Source organism: Haliaeetus leucocephalus, unplaced genomic scaffold (assembly GCF_000737465.1).
Source record: "Haliaeetus leucocephalus isolate CR32 unplaced genomic scaffold, Haliaeetus_leucocephalus-4.0 Scaffold306, whole genome shotgun sequence".
Lineage (NCBI taxonomy): Eukaryota > Metazoa > Chordata > Aves > Accipitriformes > Accipitridae > Haliaeetus > Haliaeetus leucocephalus.
The window spans coordinates 6,655,968-6,670,009 of NW_010972742.1; the positions used below are offsets into that span (position 1 = coordinate 6,655,968).

The 14,042-nt window shown below is 36.6% G+C and overlaps 1 protein-coding gene across 6 annotated transcripts in view; it reads left to right on the forward strand.

Moving 5' to 3' along the window:
• Window positions 1-14,042, forward strand: part of CDK5RAP2 (CDK5 regulatory subunit associated protein 2) — an 83,948-nt gene that overhangs the window by 37,477 nt on the left and 32,429 nt on the right. For 5 of the 6 annotated variants that reach the window (XM_010570998.1, XM_010570999.1, XM_010571001.1 and 2 more), the window contains 6 exons: window positions 726-841; window positions 2,315-2,443; window positions 7,114-7,209; window positions 7,921-7,968; window positions 8,603-8,790; window positions 10,977-11,442. In XM_010570998.1, the coding sequence (XP_010569300.1) occupies window positions 726-841; window positions 2,315-2,443; window positions 7,114-7,209; window positions 7,921-7,968; window positions 8,603-8,790; window positions 10,977-11,442 (1,043 nt within the window). The remainder of the gene's footprint in view (window positions 1-725; window positions 842-2,314; window positions 2,444-7,113; window positions 7,210-7,920; window positions 7,969-8,602; window positions 8,791-10,976; window positions 11,443-14,042) is intronic. The other variant, XM_010571000.1, reaches the window with a different exon arrangement.

A 14,042-nucleotide genomic window follows, 5' to 3' on the forward strand; every position in this document is an offset into this window, starting at 1 on the left:
GCAGTGGTGTTGAGGGTGAGGCTGCTAGGAATGAAGGCTCTAAAAATTAGTAATAATTTGTGAAGCTTTGCGTCCTTGCAGCAGCCATAGGATCAGTGTCAGAGCTGGCAGTATGATTTGGATGTCTCGTCTTTATCCTAATTTTCTCCCTATGTAATGAGATATATTTATAGAATTGACTGCCATCTATATTGTAAATGAACAGGTGTTTATTGAAACATAACAAATCATTCCTGCGGTTATAGAGGAAAGGAATAAGTAGTTATTTTCAATTCAATTAATGAAATCTTTTGACCCAAAGGCAAAATAAATTCAATAACTTTGTCTAACCCAGCTTTGCACCTTGAGACCTTGAGTTCGTGTTCATAAAAATATAGTTAAAACAGAATAACTATTCATGCCTTACTTATCCTTCCTAAAAATTACTTCTAATTGTAATGCTAAATATGCAAATTGTAATTCAGAATTACATTCACAACTCATGCTGATAACCACAGAAAATACAGGCACAGAAAATAGAGCATGTCTACGTATCAGAAGCACAAAGAAATATGAGGACAAAATTTGTTCAATTAAACAGAAAGCTTATTTTGGGGGATTTTAACTGGCCTCCCACAGACTTACTAGTAGGTTCTTATTTGAAAAGTCCTGTCTTTGCATTTTATGCTGTGTTTTCCTGCAAATAGAGTTTCTGAATTAGTTCCTGTCCTTGGTTATTTTGACAGATGAAACACTGTCTTTCTGTGGAGATCAGACATCTTATATGAGTATCTGTTTAGGAGAGCAAGATCATTTAAGCCCACAGATAGACCATCTGTCTCTTGAAGAACTTAAGAAAAAGGTATTGATCTTTTTTTTTATTTACTGTTTCTAATGGCTTAATTCTGCTTTGTTTATAGTTTGTCTCTCTCTCACAGAAAAGTTTATTTAGGTACAGTTGGGTAGTTCTGAAAGGATTTGAAGTTCTCATCTCTGTGGTTTGTGATCCACCTTTTATAACTATTTCTTCTTTGTTACACAACATCAGCTTCAGAATCAGCTGAAAGATAGGTGGCTTGCTGAAAAGGTTTTATGATAGGCACCTGGATTCAAGTTTCATATTTTAGTCATCATGAAGTATACCAACTCCAAAGAACTGTTTTTGCATTAAGTATCGTACAGTGTGTATTTTATGCACTTTTATTAATCATGAAAATAGAAGTGGTGTCTATAATTTTTCTTCTGTATAGCACACTCCATCCCAGGTTTTGAAAATCTTTTGGTAAATATGGCATGTTATAAGATAACCCTGAGGTAAGTTAATGTTGTCTCCATTCTGCATAAAGAGAACTGAAATTCACAGAGATTAAATGTGCAGACCATTGTCATAGATCAGTATCCAAGTTCAGAAACTTGTTCTTCTGGCTCCTTATTGTGTGCAGTGACTTCTGATCCATGCACCAATTTATGATAAGGAATTATTTCGAATATGGTCATTTGGGAGTGAACTTTAGTGAAGTTTTATATTTCTCGTGGCCAGCTGAATTGTAGGCAGCTTTTCAAAATCTGGAGGTGGGTAATCTGAAGGGAAGAAGTTTGCCTTACACTGAACAGGTGTCAATAAAATAAGCCCCAGATTGTGTCCCAGTCCCATTCTGGGGTTATACCACTTTTCTCTCTGAACATATTCCCTTCAGTGGGTTCAGGGACACTAATTAGCAGAAGACATTTATAAACCAGTTCTTACTTGAAAAAGGGTTCGTATGCCTGAAAGTTGATCTGTTTTTTCCAAATATATTAATTGATCTAAAAAGATTTCACTTTCTTCTGCAAACATTGCCTTCTTGATAATACTACATGAGTCTCTGATAGTAATCTCTGTCCAAGAGTTTTGAACATGATCGTCCATTCAGATTTTGTGTCTGTGAAACTACTCAGAATGATAGTGTCTTATAAAGGGTATTTGAGATAGAACAGGTTGAATGCTACTGTTTCCCTGGAATGCTGGTTTCCCTTGCACTAAAATGTTTCTTCTCAAATCAGCCTGCTGGTGTGAGGTGCTCTCAGGTTTTTTCTTGCTACTGAGTTGTGAAACTTGATACCTCAGCTTAATAACATGGCTAGAAACTACAGTCTTACAAGTTAAGATTTCTTGAACACTAACAAATACATAATGATGTTTTCATACATAGGGAGATTGCCTCATAAGCACATACAGATACCCAGGCTTTCCACCTCTGCAGTTTAGATTTAGCTGGAGATTTATATATCATCATTTGTTTTCATACTAGTATGGATGTTACCAGTTTTGTTTGTTTTTCCTTTGGTTATTTAGGTTACTGACCTTCTCTTGATGGTTAAGGATCTGCAGTCAATTAATCAAGAACTTAAGAAAAAACAACTTGGACTTTGTACAACAGATTCTCAAGGGAAGGAAGCACTAAACATATTAAAGCAAAGTGAGGTAGGTTTTCTGTGTTAAAGTAGTGAATCTGACTCTAATCCACCTTGTGGAGTCATTTACATCACTGCAAAATGAGTGTAAAACTCTGGGTGCTTATGTTGCTAATTCCTTATAATAACTTTTTAAATTAATGATGTAAACAACTTTTAGATGTTAGCACAACAGAGAATCAGCTCAATGCAAGTGTGCAGTGATGCGTCAAGTTGATTTTAAGGAAACAACATACACCTTAAAATTTTAACTGGGTCTGTGATCTATTTGTTTTGTCAATTGAAAGGGAAGGAAATAGTTAATTTTACAAAGAAGGCAATATCTTGTATAACATTTTAGGTATTACTGGAAGTCTGCTTGTCCACTGTTTGAGAGTCATTCTCATGCTGTCTCTAATTCTGTAACAGCTTAGTTCATCTCTCCTCTGCATCTACAAAATAATTAGGGTTCACTGTAGCCAAATAGTACTTCAGGTCACTTAAATACATTGCTGTTCCTTCCTATAGAATATAGAAGTATATGAAGAAGTGGTAGATTGCGGTGTGGTAGATTGCTCAGAGGTACAAGGAAGTAATCATTGCTGGGTGTTTCATTCTTTTGCCCAAAGCCAACACTGTTTTTAGCTGTGGGGAAGAAGACGTCGTGGCAAATACTGCCACTGAGAAGCATTTTGGGTGCTGGGTCCTCATGTGTCATCTTATGTGTGAATGATGAAGGTGTTCAGGAGGCTCTGGTAGATTCTAGTGAACCTTCTGGCTTGTTATAAAGTATGACTTGAAATGTGGCTGGTAATACTTTTCTTTATATTCTGTTGTGGTTTTTGCTTTCAGTTACATTGTTGTTGTGCACAATATATGGAACAGGAAGGAAAAAATATAAAAGCAATAATGATGGTGCTAGTATTTTGTGTCTTGCATTTCTGAATTAAAAGAAAAGAAAATTGGGAATAGTTTGAATCAGTTATGTGTAGGGATCGCCTAAGTCAAGAACTGGGACTGGTATTGATGATTTTTCTGTAGGACAGTTTATTCTGCAGGACTCTGGAAAAGGGTCATGTCTTTTACCGTATGTGCTGCAGATGGCACTGGGAGCAATCATCAAAAATATTCCTGCTTTTTCAGTTTTAAGACATACTTATGCTACTTTTAATTGAGTTATGTTTTAAATTATAGATCGACCTTTAGGGGTGCCATGGCTTTTATTAAAATAATGAATTTACATGTTACTGTAATAGGTTTGTATGAAAACTTGTGGGCAATCTGTTTCAGAGTGCATGATAGATTAGTATTTTTAGCAATTTGCCTCGTCATCCTGCAGAGGGTGCTGCACCCTCACTGATGCTGCAGTTAATACCAAAGGAACTCGTGTCCTGGGCTAAGATGATGGTGGCGAGATACTGTGCGCTTCTGCATTTCCCTCGGCATGAAAAGTACACATAGGGCTACTTAGGAAGCTGTCTACATGAAATTAGATGTAGAATGACAAAGAGTGAAGCTTGTAAAATAGAAATAAACCTAAAAATTCTGGTAAAGGAAATAGGAAAGTAAAATATGGTATTTTAACCTGTGCCAGAATGATAATAGTACTATGGAGCTCAAAGTGAAAGGATCTATAATTAGAAGTTTTTAGTTTAAAAGATACCATTTTATCAGTCTTGACAATAAATGGCAACCTGGATTTCAGGTTATGGATTGTGACAACAGTGTGTTTTGCATATTAATAACCATTGTCAAAACCCCCTAAGTTCTATTTTTTTGTGTGTATTTTAGGCTAGAATTTGTTGGCAGGTAGTGCTGAGATGACACTAACATATGTGCTATAAGAGGAATTTGGACAGGCACAGGAAGATGTATCCTTCTCAGGTTCTTAAAATGAACGCATCTTTCTTTCCCTTCACAAAGCCGGAGCACGAGTCAGATGAATCTGCATGTTGGTGCCTCTGCAGGGCATCTCCCAAAGGTCTGACAGCCCCTAGTACTCTATTTCTTGGCTTCATGTTTGGAAGGGAGGGAGGAGGAGGCGAGAAAAAGGTTGTTTTTGTACTGTCCTCTGAACATCTGCTTTCTCTGAGAGAAGCAGCCTCAGTGATTTCAGCCTTCAGGGCTCCAGGGATCTTTGCAAACCAAGCATAGCAGAGGTTCATTTAGGAAAAACATTCTCAAGGTTTTCAGTCTCCAAGGAAATACTTTAAACAAGCAGCTTATTCTTGGTAGACTTTTTTTCTGGCCTTAAGACACGTATTTTCTTTTAATATTTTGTTGAACATTAGGTTGTATTCCTTGGAGCACAGAAAGTTTCTGTTCAGCCTTTCAGATGCAGGACCATAGGACCAGGCTGAAACTGCAGTGGTTTGTTGTAATAGTGTGCTATAACCTGTTGGTCTTATGTAATAGTTTCATTCTAAGAATCATCACTTACTGAAACACATACTGGCCTGAGAAAAGCATATACTAAAAAATGTTGAGTCATAAAAGGTAGTTGCATTGTGTGGATAAGTTATATGTGCAAATAAGTTTGTTTTCAATACACAAATGCAGAGTTTATCCTGAATCTACACATGGAATACTAAACCTTAACAGTTTTTTTATAATAGCTAACATTATTGGACTTCTGGCATCCCATGATTACAATAAAAAGATCAATATAGCATGCCCTTGCTGTATACCACAATCCTATCCATGCCTTCTTCCAGTTTTCAGATTGTCTTTACTTTGTGTTGTCCTAGAAAACCAAGTCTGAGTGAAAATACAAAAATAATTCAAACGTGACTTGGAAGTTAGTTTCTAGTATAGATTTCTAATAGTAAAAGACAAATATATAATATGCTGCACCATCTGATTTTTGCCTTTTAAAATTCATACTTAAAACCATTAGAGTTGCTTATACTGCTAGGAATTGGAAGATAAAAAGGCTTTTCTCATTTATTTTACATATATAGATATATATATGGATACATTCTATGCATACTCAATTAAAAAAAATCAAAACCCACACATGCATTCAATTCCCAGTGTTCTTAGGAGGCAAAAATAACACTCCTTGCAGAATCCTGTTTGTCTGCAATTGGACTGACATGCTGTGAGCAAGAATTTCCAGCATGTGATACTGGGGAAGCAGCTTTTTCTTTTCATGCCATAAGTTTCAGCACTGTGCTGTATATCCATCAAAGCTATAAATATCACATCCACAACCCCTAGACACCAGTTTCTTTCCTTCCAGTCAGTCATCTGAGTCTCTGTACCTATAATCTCAATTTTCTGTAACTATGCTCAAGATTCTGCTTTTCTTGTCTTAAGGTAATTTTTCTTTAGCCCAAGTCACACCAAAATATGACTGTTATACACAGCAGTGCTAGATTATTGCCACGAGGGCTTTAAGACTAAAATTTTTATCCAATGCAGGTTTGAATCCTCTGTTTTAGTGCTGTATCCTACCTACGGTTTAGGCATATTAGGCATAGCATCGTTGATATTTACCATCGCTTTTGCACGTTTCTACTATTTAACGAGATTTTAGCAGCAAAGATCTCAAATAACTATATTTTTCTACTAGATTGGGAAATGTTGCTATAAAACAAGATGAAAACAAGATCATACAAATGTCCAGTCTGGTTTTATCACAGGGGAGTGGTGGAACGTGGTAACTGCAGGTTGCTTGTGGTAGATCCCAAAGTGGGAACGAAAGACTATCCTTCTACTCAGGGTGTTGTCTGACAGGCTGTGCCAGAACGTGGGTACTGAATACAATAATTCTTTGCAAATAAGAGAGTTTTTTTATGATCAGTATTAAACCGACATAGGCAAGGCTAAATTCTGTTCTCGCCTCCAGAGCAAACTGAGTAAAGGAGGTGAGTTGTAAGCAAAGTGAAAACATTCTCTGTGAACTGTGTATAGATGAAGCTCGCTCAGTAGTGGTCTTCGCTGCTGTTGAGAGGAGCAGCGTGTGCGTCTCATCCCTTGCCTGCAGATCGGTTGCTGGGATGTAACACCCAGCAAACCAAAGGGATTCTGGTCTCACTGTCAGTAATGCTGATGTCAGAAACTTGGGCTCTGCTGCTAAAAAAGCTGAGTCTTCCTCCTCCTCTTTGCTCAGGAAATATGAGTGATGGGAGATGGATTGGGCTCTGTGGGAAATAGGGAGAAAAAGATGATTTGGCAGCGTTTGCTACAAATCGGCAACTTTAGGCAAGACACAGCAGATTGTAACCTTCGGTGTTACAGTAAATCTGTTTAGTGTATAGCAAGCTATGTGTGCTTTGTTTTAAAAGCATCTATTTCTTGGATGCTGGAGAAGAGCCTAAATTGTGTAGCAAATGAAAATAAATTCTAGAAATTGGAAAATAAAGTAGGCACAATAAGAACGTGACTGAAGATATAGAGCTCCTTTGCCAGAAGAGTTTAAGTGGTTTTTATATTTTTTATAAATTCTGAGGAGAAAGAGTTAAATAAAAATGAAGGAATGTATAAGATAAAGTTTCACTGTATTTAATATGAGTAATTCCTGGGTTTTATATTAGTTTTCTTTGATCTTGTTGAAGAAATCTAATTCAGTGTTTGTTACTTTGTATTACAGGCTTTTTTATTTTTCTTTTAAGACATGTCACTGACTTATTTATGCACGTTTCATATCACAGTATTTTTTTTGTGCTACATTTTCACATCATTCCATACTTTGTGTAGTGTCTTGAAATAACAGAGGAGCCTGTGATGCAGACTGAAGATGGTGACAATGACAGGAAGATGCAGAACAGTCAATTTTCTGAGGGGGTCAGTCAGGTAGGACTCCACTCTGGGTACATTATAGTACAGTACTCTTTTCTCTGCATGCCTTTAAAAATCCTTATTTTCTTAGAACACAAAGTCTTTTGCAAGGAAAGCATACTTTTCTTGGTATCTGATTTTGCTTTCAACTAATTGTAATCCTAAAGAGTTTCTGAAAGCTTTTTCCTATATTTTTGTGCTGCTAGGGTTTTGCAGTCAAGGTAGCTTTCGTTCTGGTCCTTGTTTTCTCTTGTTTGAGTATTCATAATCTTCCTTAAGGGGGATCACAAAGTCCCTTGAAATTTTGTTTCTTTATACACACACACACTGATCTTCAGCCTCCATTGGAGTCAGGCATATAGTACAAATTCTGTAAGATTCACTTGCTGCTCTGATTGCAGAAAAAGTACTGTAGATCCTTCTTCAGGGTTGAAATACTTGATGTCTTGGTAACTTGCTGACTACATTTTCATACATACAGGAATCTGATGTCCTCTTAGTCTATCGTTCAAAAGCAATGTAATATAAAGCATCATGGAATCATAAAGTAATTCAGATTGCAAGGGATCTTAGAGGATCGTAGAGTGCAATTAAAGTTGAACCTTTCTGATATAAAAATTATAACATGCTAAAATATGACACAAAACAGGGCATTTTGGTTGGTGATGTTGAAGAATAATGATGTTCTGTTCTTTGAAATTTGTAATTTCTGTGTTTGTTTACTAGGTATGCCTTCAGGTATCTTTGGATTTTCCTTGTGAGGTGGAGAAACAGGTAAGTGATGTATTGTAATGATTCTCTTGACTCTTAAACATCTTAATCTCTCACTGCTGATGTCTGCTGATGGAAATTGTATTCAAATGGGCCCAGTATGAATTCTCAAGTAATTGATGCAGAAGACTTTCACTGATTTAAATGAGGGTTGAATTACTGGAGAGATCCCATGTAGAAATTTTCTAGGACATGTCTATGGTGTTGCATACAAAAAGTTGGCGGTTTGTAAATACTTCAAGTTGCATCCTGTCCTGGCCATCAGGGCTTACATCTGGAGGTCCCGGAACAGAATTTTGTACTGTAAAGACAGATGATTCAAAGGTGAACTAATAAAAAGTTAGTTGCAATCTGCAGGGAACATTCCAGAAGTTTCATACCTCTTCATAGATAAAGACCTTCAGGGAAATCTACTTACTACTTACTAAACAACTGATCACTATGAATTAATCATAGGAAATAGATGTTAATTAGTTTTTCTATTAATAAATAGTAAGTGAAATGTCTGTGGATGCTTCTTAAAGTAGATAAAGAGCATCAGGAATTACAAAACCTGATTACAAAAAGATTACAGGCCTGAATTTAATAGAACATTACATACCTGGGTAATAAGAAAATGTTTGCAATTTTTTAACAGATAACTCCATCAGGCTATTCAGAGAGTTTCTGCAAAGATAGACATTATAGGAGTCCAAATAAGCCTCAGTTTGAACGTGATACAACTGGCAAACACTTTGGCAGAATAGGAATGAGTGAACATGAAACAGAAGAGAACTTGCTCACATCTCTTTTAAGAGAAAATAGAACATCTGTACTGGAATCTACGTAAGTATGAGGGATATGCGCTGCTTTTGACAGTATTTCTATTTGAGAAGAGAATAAAGTAATTTTGCTAAAGTGAATTTAGATAATGGCACTGTCTAATTTACCTGAGAGATTGGCAAGGCGCCTTTAGAGCCATTTTAGTCTATCATGCAATTAAGTAATTAGGAAACATACTATCAGTAGAAAACCTTATGAAAAACCCATTACAAGAAAAAAACTCTCCAAAGTTACTGATACATGGAGCTTTACTGTAGGGACTGATTGTTTTCAGGATGGGGTCTAGCAGTATTAAAGGGCTCAGATGATAATAGGTGGTACTTTTTTTTTTTTTTTAAATGAAATATCTGAGAGCACAGGCCAGTGAAAGGTGGTGTGGTGGAGGGGATGACACTGTACTGCTGTAAAAATTATATGTATAAAGGAGCTAAGGATGGAGGAATTTGAGTTAAAATGACTTCTTACAGAGTTAATTTTGAATGGATGTTACTGTACGCTTTTGTAGCCTTTGCCATTTCATCTGAATTGCTTGGACAGAGGTTTGCTCCCAGTCAGAAGTTTAGAGAGTCTGGGCCCCATGTCCTGCAGTTGACTAATTGGTTATTCCAGTGTAACCACTTGTAGGACTGTGCTGAGACGAACCATGTTGTACTTCAGCCACTTTTCATGCAGGAGAAAATACTTGTGTAACTAAATCTGTATAAGTCCTAGCGTAACCAGTGTTTTTCAAGTGTGTGTATTGCACTATGGTTTGATCAATTCCCAGCTGAAAAGCTCATTTCCATAGGAACTGGACAATACAAAGCAAGAAAAGGGTGTACAGGAAAACCACAGCCTGACTAGTTTTGTTTCCCCCAAGTTCACGCTTACACCACTTAATCTCCTGGTTGAAAACTGAATTAGAGCTGTGGTGGAGATCATTCTCATTTTCCTTTCCTAGTTCTCTCCACACTGTAATGACTGTGTACAGTATTACGTGACCTTTCTCAGTGCCCGTCAGTGCTGTTCCTTCAGCTAGCCATAGTGGTTCCTGGAGAGTAATGGGAATGACCTTCCATAGACGTTTTGCTTAGCAATGCTGGTAGCAGAATATCGTGTGGAGTTACACAAGTCAAATCTTGTTTTCTGTGTTCAGCTTGCACTGACTTTACTCAAGCAATTCTATATTTTTACATTACTATTTAAAACTCTCCAACAGGCATAAATGGTCTTAGTTGTCAAAGCATTGGTTAGTGGTAAATGAGGAGATACTACTCTCTTAGAAGACGAATAGATAATATCGTTTTATTTGTTAACTTTACTTAAAAGTCTGCTAATGAGTGATTCCAGCACCATCATCTTTACAGCTCTCGCGTGTAATCTTTTCTATGTTCAAGTATAAATGACCAGATTGACTGGAGATGAGCCTGTGCTTTGCATAACTGAATTCTTACCAATGACATTAGATGCCAGAGAGAGACATCAAAAGCCTAGTTAGCGTCTACCATTTCAAATGCTAGCCATACAATTGCAGTTGTTTTAAAAGCTGGTTTATATGTTTAGTGGCACAAACAGCTCTCTGTTGGATGCATGAAATCATCTATAGAGTTTGAGGGCTTGCTTATGCTTTAAATGTCTCTTGTTTGGCTTCAGTTTCACTTAAAATGTTGTCCATGGACCACTAGTTATCTGTGGGACAGTTTGGTGGTCCATAGTGAGCTGTTTTTGCAGGCTTTTGCCTGCTTTCTCAGTTTCCATCTTCCCTGTTACATTAGAAATACATGAAGGGGTAGATTTTCAGAAAAATTCAACATCTTAGAGGCTCCTGTGTTTTTGGTAGAATTTTATTTTTAAGGTAGTTAAATCAGAGAGTAGACTCTTGAAAATCCATTCCAATTTCTTACATTGCTATATTATGTAGGCAATTGATTTAGTTACCAGAGGTTTAGTATCTGTTCATGAATGGGGAAAGGGGCAGTAGAGCATAAATGGTCATGAAGAGGATAAAAACATTGATGAGAGAATTTATGATGTAACTCACGTGAAAAGGTTTCAAAACCTCTGTTAGTAACTCATTAGTGAGTAAAACAGAATCTCCTGGGAATTTCAAATATGTCATGACATTGCAAAAGTCTTTCTTAGAAGGTATTATTGTTTGCTTAAATAAAAATCAAAATTCATGCCTTTTCTTTCCTCCTTCCTGAGCATAGCAGACAAGAACAAATGAAGATTGTAAATGAACTGTTAGATCACCGGAACACAACTGAGGAAGAATGTTCAAGTGAAGATATAGAGAAGAAGGATGAAAAAGATCTTAGGCAAATGATTATTCAACTAAGAGCTGAACTCAAACATTTCAAGCAGGTCAATAAATTCTTAAAGCAGCAAGTAGAATTGAAATCAGCTTTTGATGGAAAAGAGAAGCTTTATCCAGATGCAATGCCACAGATTAATAAGGATATTGAGTTGTTGAAAGTGGAATTGAAAGATGCAGCTACACAAACAATGACTTTAGAGAGTAATGTCATGAGATTCAAACATGAAGGCAAAAAAGGAGCCTCAGAAGAAAAGCCAAAATACTCAAGATTAAATGCAGAAAGAGAACATCAGCAAGAAAATGTGTATAAGAAGGGTGAACAGCATGAAAGACTTCTTTTTACAAGGAGAACAAATGAAGTAAGTTTATTTAAGATTCTCTTTTTGGTACTTAGGGAATAGATGTATAAAAGAGAAAAATATGTTTCATTTCTAATATTAAATCTTGCTTTTGTGTAATTTTTAAAATTAGAAAAAGATATGTAAGCTAAATATATTTTAGATAATTGTTCTTAATGTTCAGAGCTTTTCATCGCATACTTCAGTGTGCTTTAGAACATTAATTAATTGAATTTCAATCCTCACCGGGACCAGATACTAGTAAATATTATAGCTTTTAGAAAAAGAGATCGTTTATAGCATAATGGCCTGATTCTGTACTACCTTATATCTCTGCATAGATGTTCATAAAGTGCAGAACCACAGCATTCTGAACTGATAGCTTCTTAAGTCTAAATGGCAAATGAGGTCTACAGAATTGAAGATTTGCATGGTGTCTGAGAGCATGCTGGTGAAGTTAATGGTAGATTCCAACAAACTCGGATCTTAATTCTCTGCTTTTATTAACATCTTATTGTGTCTTGCTTTTAGAGAAGTATGACCAGTAGTACTCTATAAAACTGGGGGGGGCAATTCTTCATATTTATTTGGAACCTAAGTGCACAGAACCTCTTTTGTGAGTACAGACGTAATTTGCTTGTGCCAGATAAGTTTTCAAGCCTTTTGTATGCAGGCAGTCTGTGATTCTGAACAAAGAGTTGGGAAAACAGTGTCTACTAAAGAGTTCACGTGTATTGTTTCAGCAGCAGTTATAGAAGCGAAGTTGAAAACTCTTTGAAGATCTTAGCTCTTGCAGAGCAGACAAAGGAAAGTATTGCTTTTGATTTTGTGCGCTGCTAATAGAGAATGTTGTAGCATCTTCTGCAAAGAATGGTTTCCATGACTTTAGTGATCAAGAGATTTCTGTGAACTAGCAATTGGGAACAATTCATTTTTATTCTGGCTTGTTCTTGTCAGATTCATTTTTCTGAAGGAAGTGGCTTGTAAACCAAGAGATGTTGATAAAACTTTGTTCTGTACAGGTATAAGCATCTCAGTATAGTTTGGGATTTTAAGGAAGAGATTTTGGTGTGCACGGTTGGTCCCTGGCAAACACCCTGGCAAATTCATGCCACTCTTAGCAGTAGGTTATGATACTCCTGAAAAATCAAAACCTAAGCAACTCACAAAAACTATGTCTTGTTTCACCAAACAATTTACATGTAATCAAAATCTATCAGGGTATCTTCAGGTACATTCTTAGTCTTTTAAGCTTTCCTTATTGGCAGTGAATTTTCTACCTTTAAAAAAAAAAAATGTTTGGGGAGGAAAGACGATAATAATGGAAATGTTCTTGGGCTGTTGTTAATGTTCTTAGTCTATTAGGCATTTGGTCCGTCGTGTTTGGCAGGTTGATTGCTGTGATAGCTGTTCCCGCATCTTTGGGATGCCTTGGCTAGCCTGAGACAGAAAGGAGTGGATGTGCTTTCTCATCAGTTTGTGTTGGTGCTATCTAGGGCAGCTGACTCCAGGAACAGAGGAAGAGATGAGGGCAGGCGGAATTCAGGAAGAGTAAGGATGGGTAGTGGAGGGCAAAGGGATTTGAGGACATAGCTGGTCTATTAATGAAGGTCTGCTTGTGATGGCTTGCTTAAGAACGCTCATGATGTCTTTGAGTTGCTGGTCTTCTCAGGAATGAAGGACAATCTCTCTGAAGGCAAGTAAAGGCCTGTCTGCCCTCCACAGGGAATACCTAGAGTTCTTTCTGCAATTCTCTTTTTTTCAAGTTCCTGTCTTCATTGAGTTTCAGTATACTGTTTTGATTCCTCATTTTCCAGATTCCTCTCTAGTTTAATCAGTTGCAACCTCAATGCAATCCCTGAGTCAATTGCTTTAAAAGCTTTCTTGTTTGGACTAATGCAGTGTATCTTTTACTTCTGAATGGCTTTTATAAATAATTTCATGTAGCCAGCTGAACTGGACTTTGGGTAATCTGGATGACGTATATGTCTGCACAACAGCCCTGAGACAGCTGGAAATTGTTCAATGTTATTAGTGCAGTTTAGTAAAACTAGTAGGAATTTCATCCCGCCTGGATTTATTTTTCAGCCTCCAAATGATATTGTATTCATGTATGTACAAAAGGAATTGAGTATGTCATTAGGAAAATGGAACTTGGCTTTTTATTATTTTAAATTGTGTAAGGACTATAATTGCTAAGAAATGAATGTGGAAAGGTACTTCAGAATACATAGGGTGGTAAAAGAAATTACGGGACTTATGACACTAGTGGAGCAAATGAACAGCAAAAAAATAAATTAAATCTATCTGAACATGCCATTATTGATTTTTATTATTATTACACACAATTCCATAACTCTCATCAACATATAGCATATTTTTATCTTTTTGGAGATAGCACTATTTTATGCTCTGTGGTTTAAACAAGGACACATTTATTTTATGCAGTCTTCAAAAGGTGAGAGGCTAAAATGTAGTGACTTAAGAAATTTAACTTCTCCCACCAACTCCAATGATGGAATGTCTGTTACAGTATGAAATGGGAATCCTGCGGAAGCAATTTATAGACTGTATGGGTGAAGAAGCTATTCTTGTTCATAAAGAATTTCTCTATGGCAGAA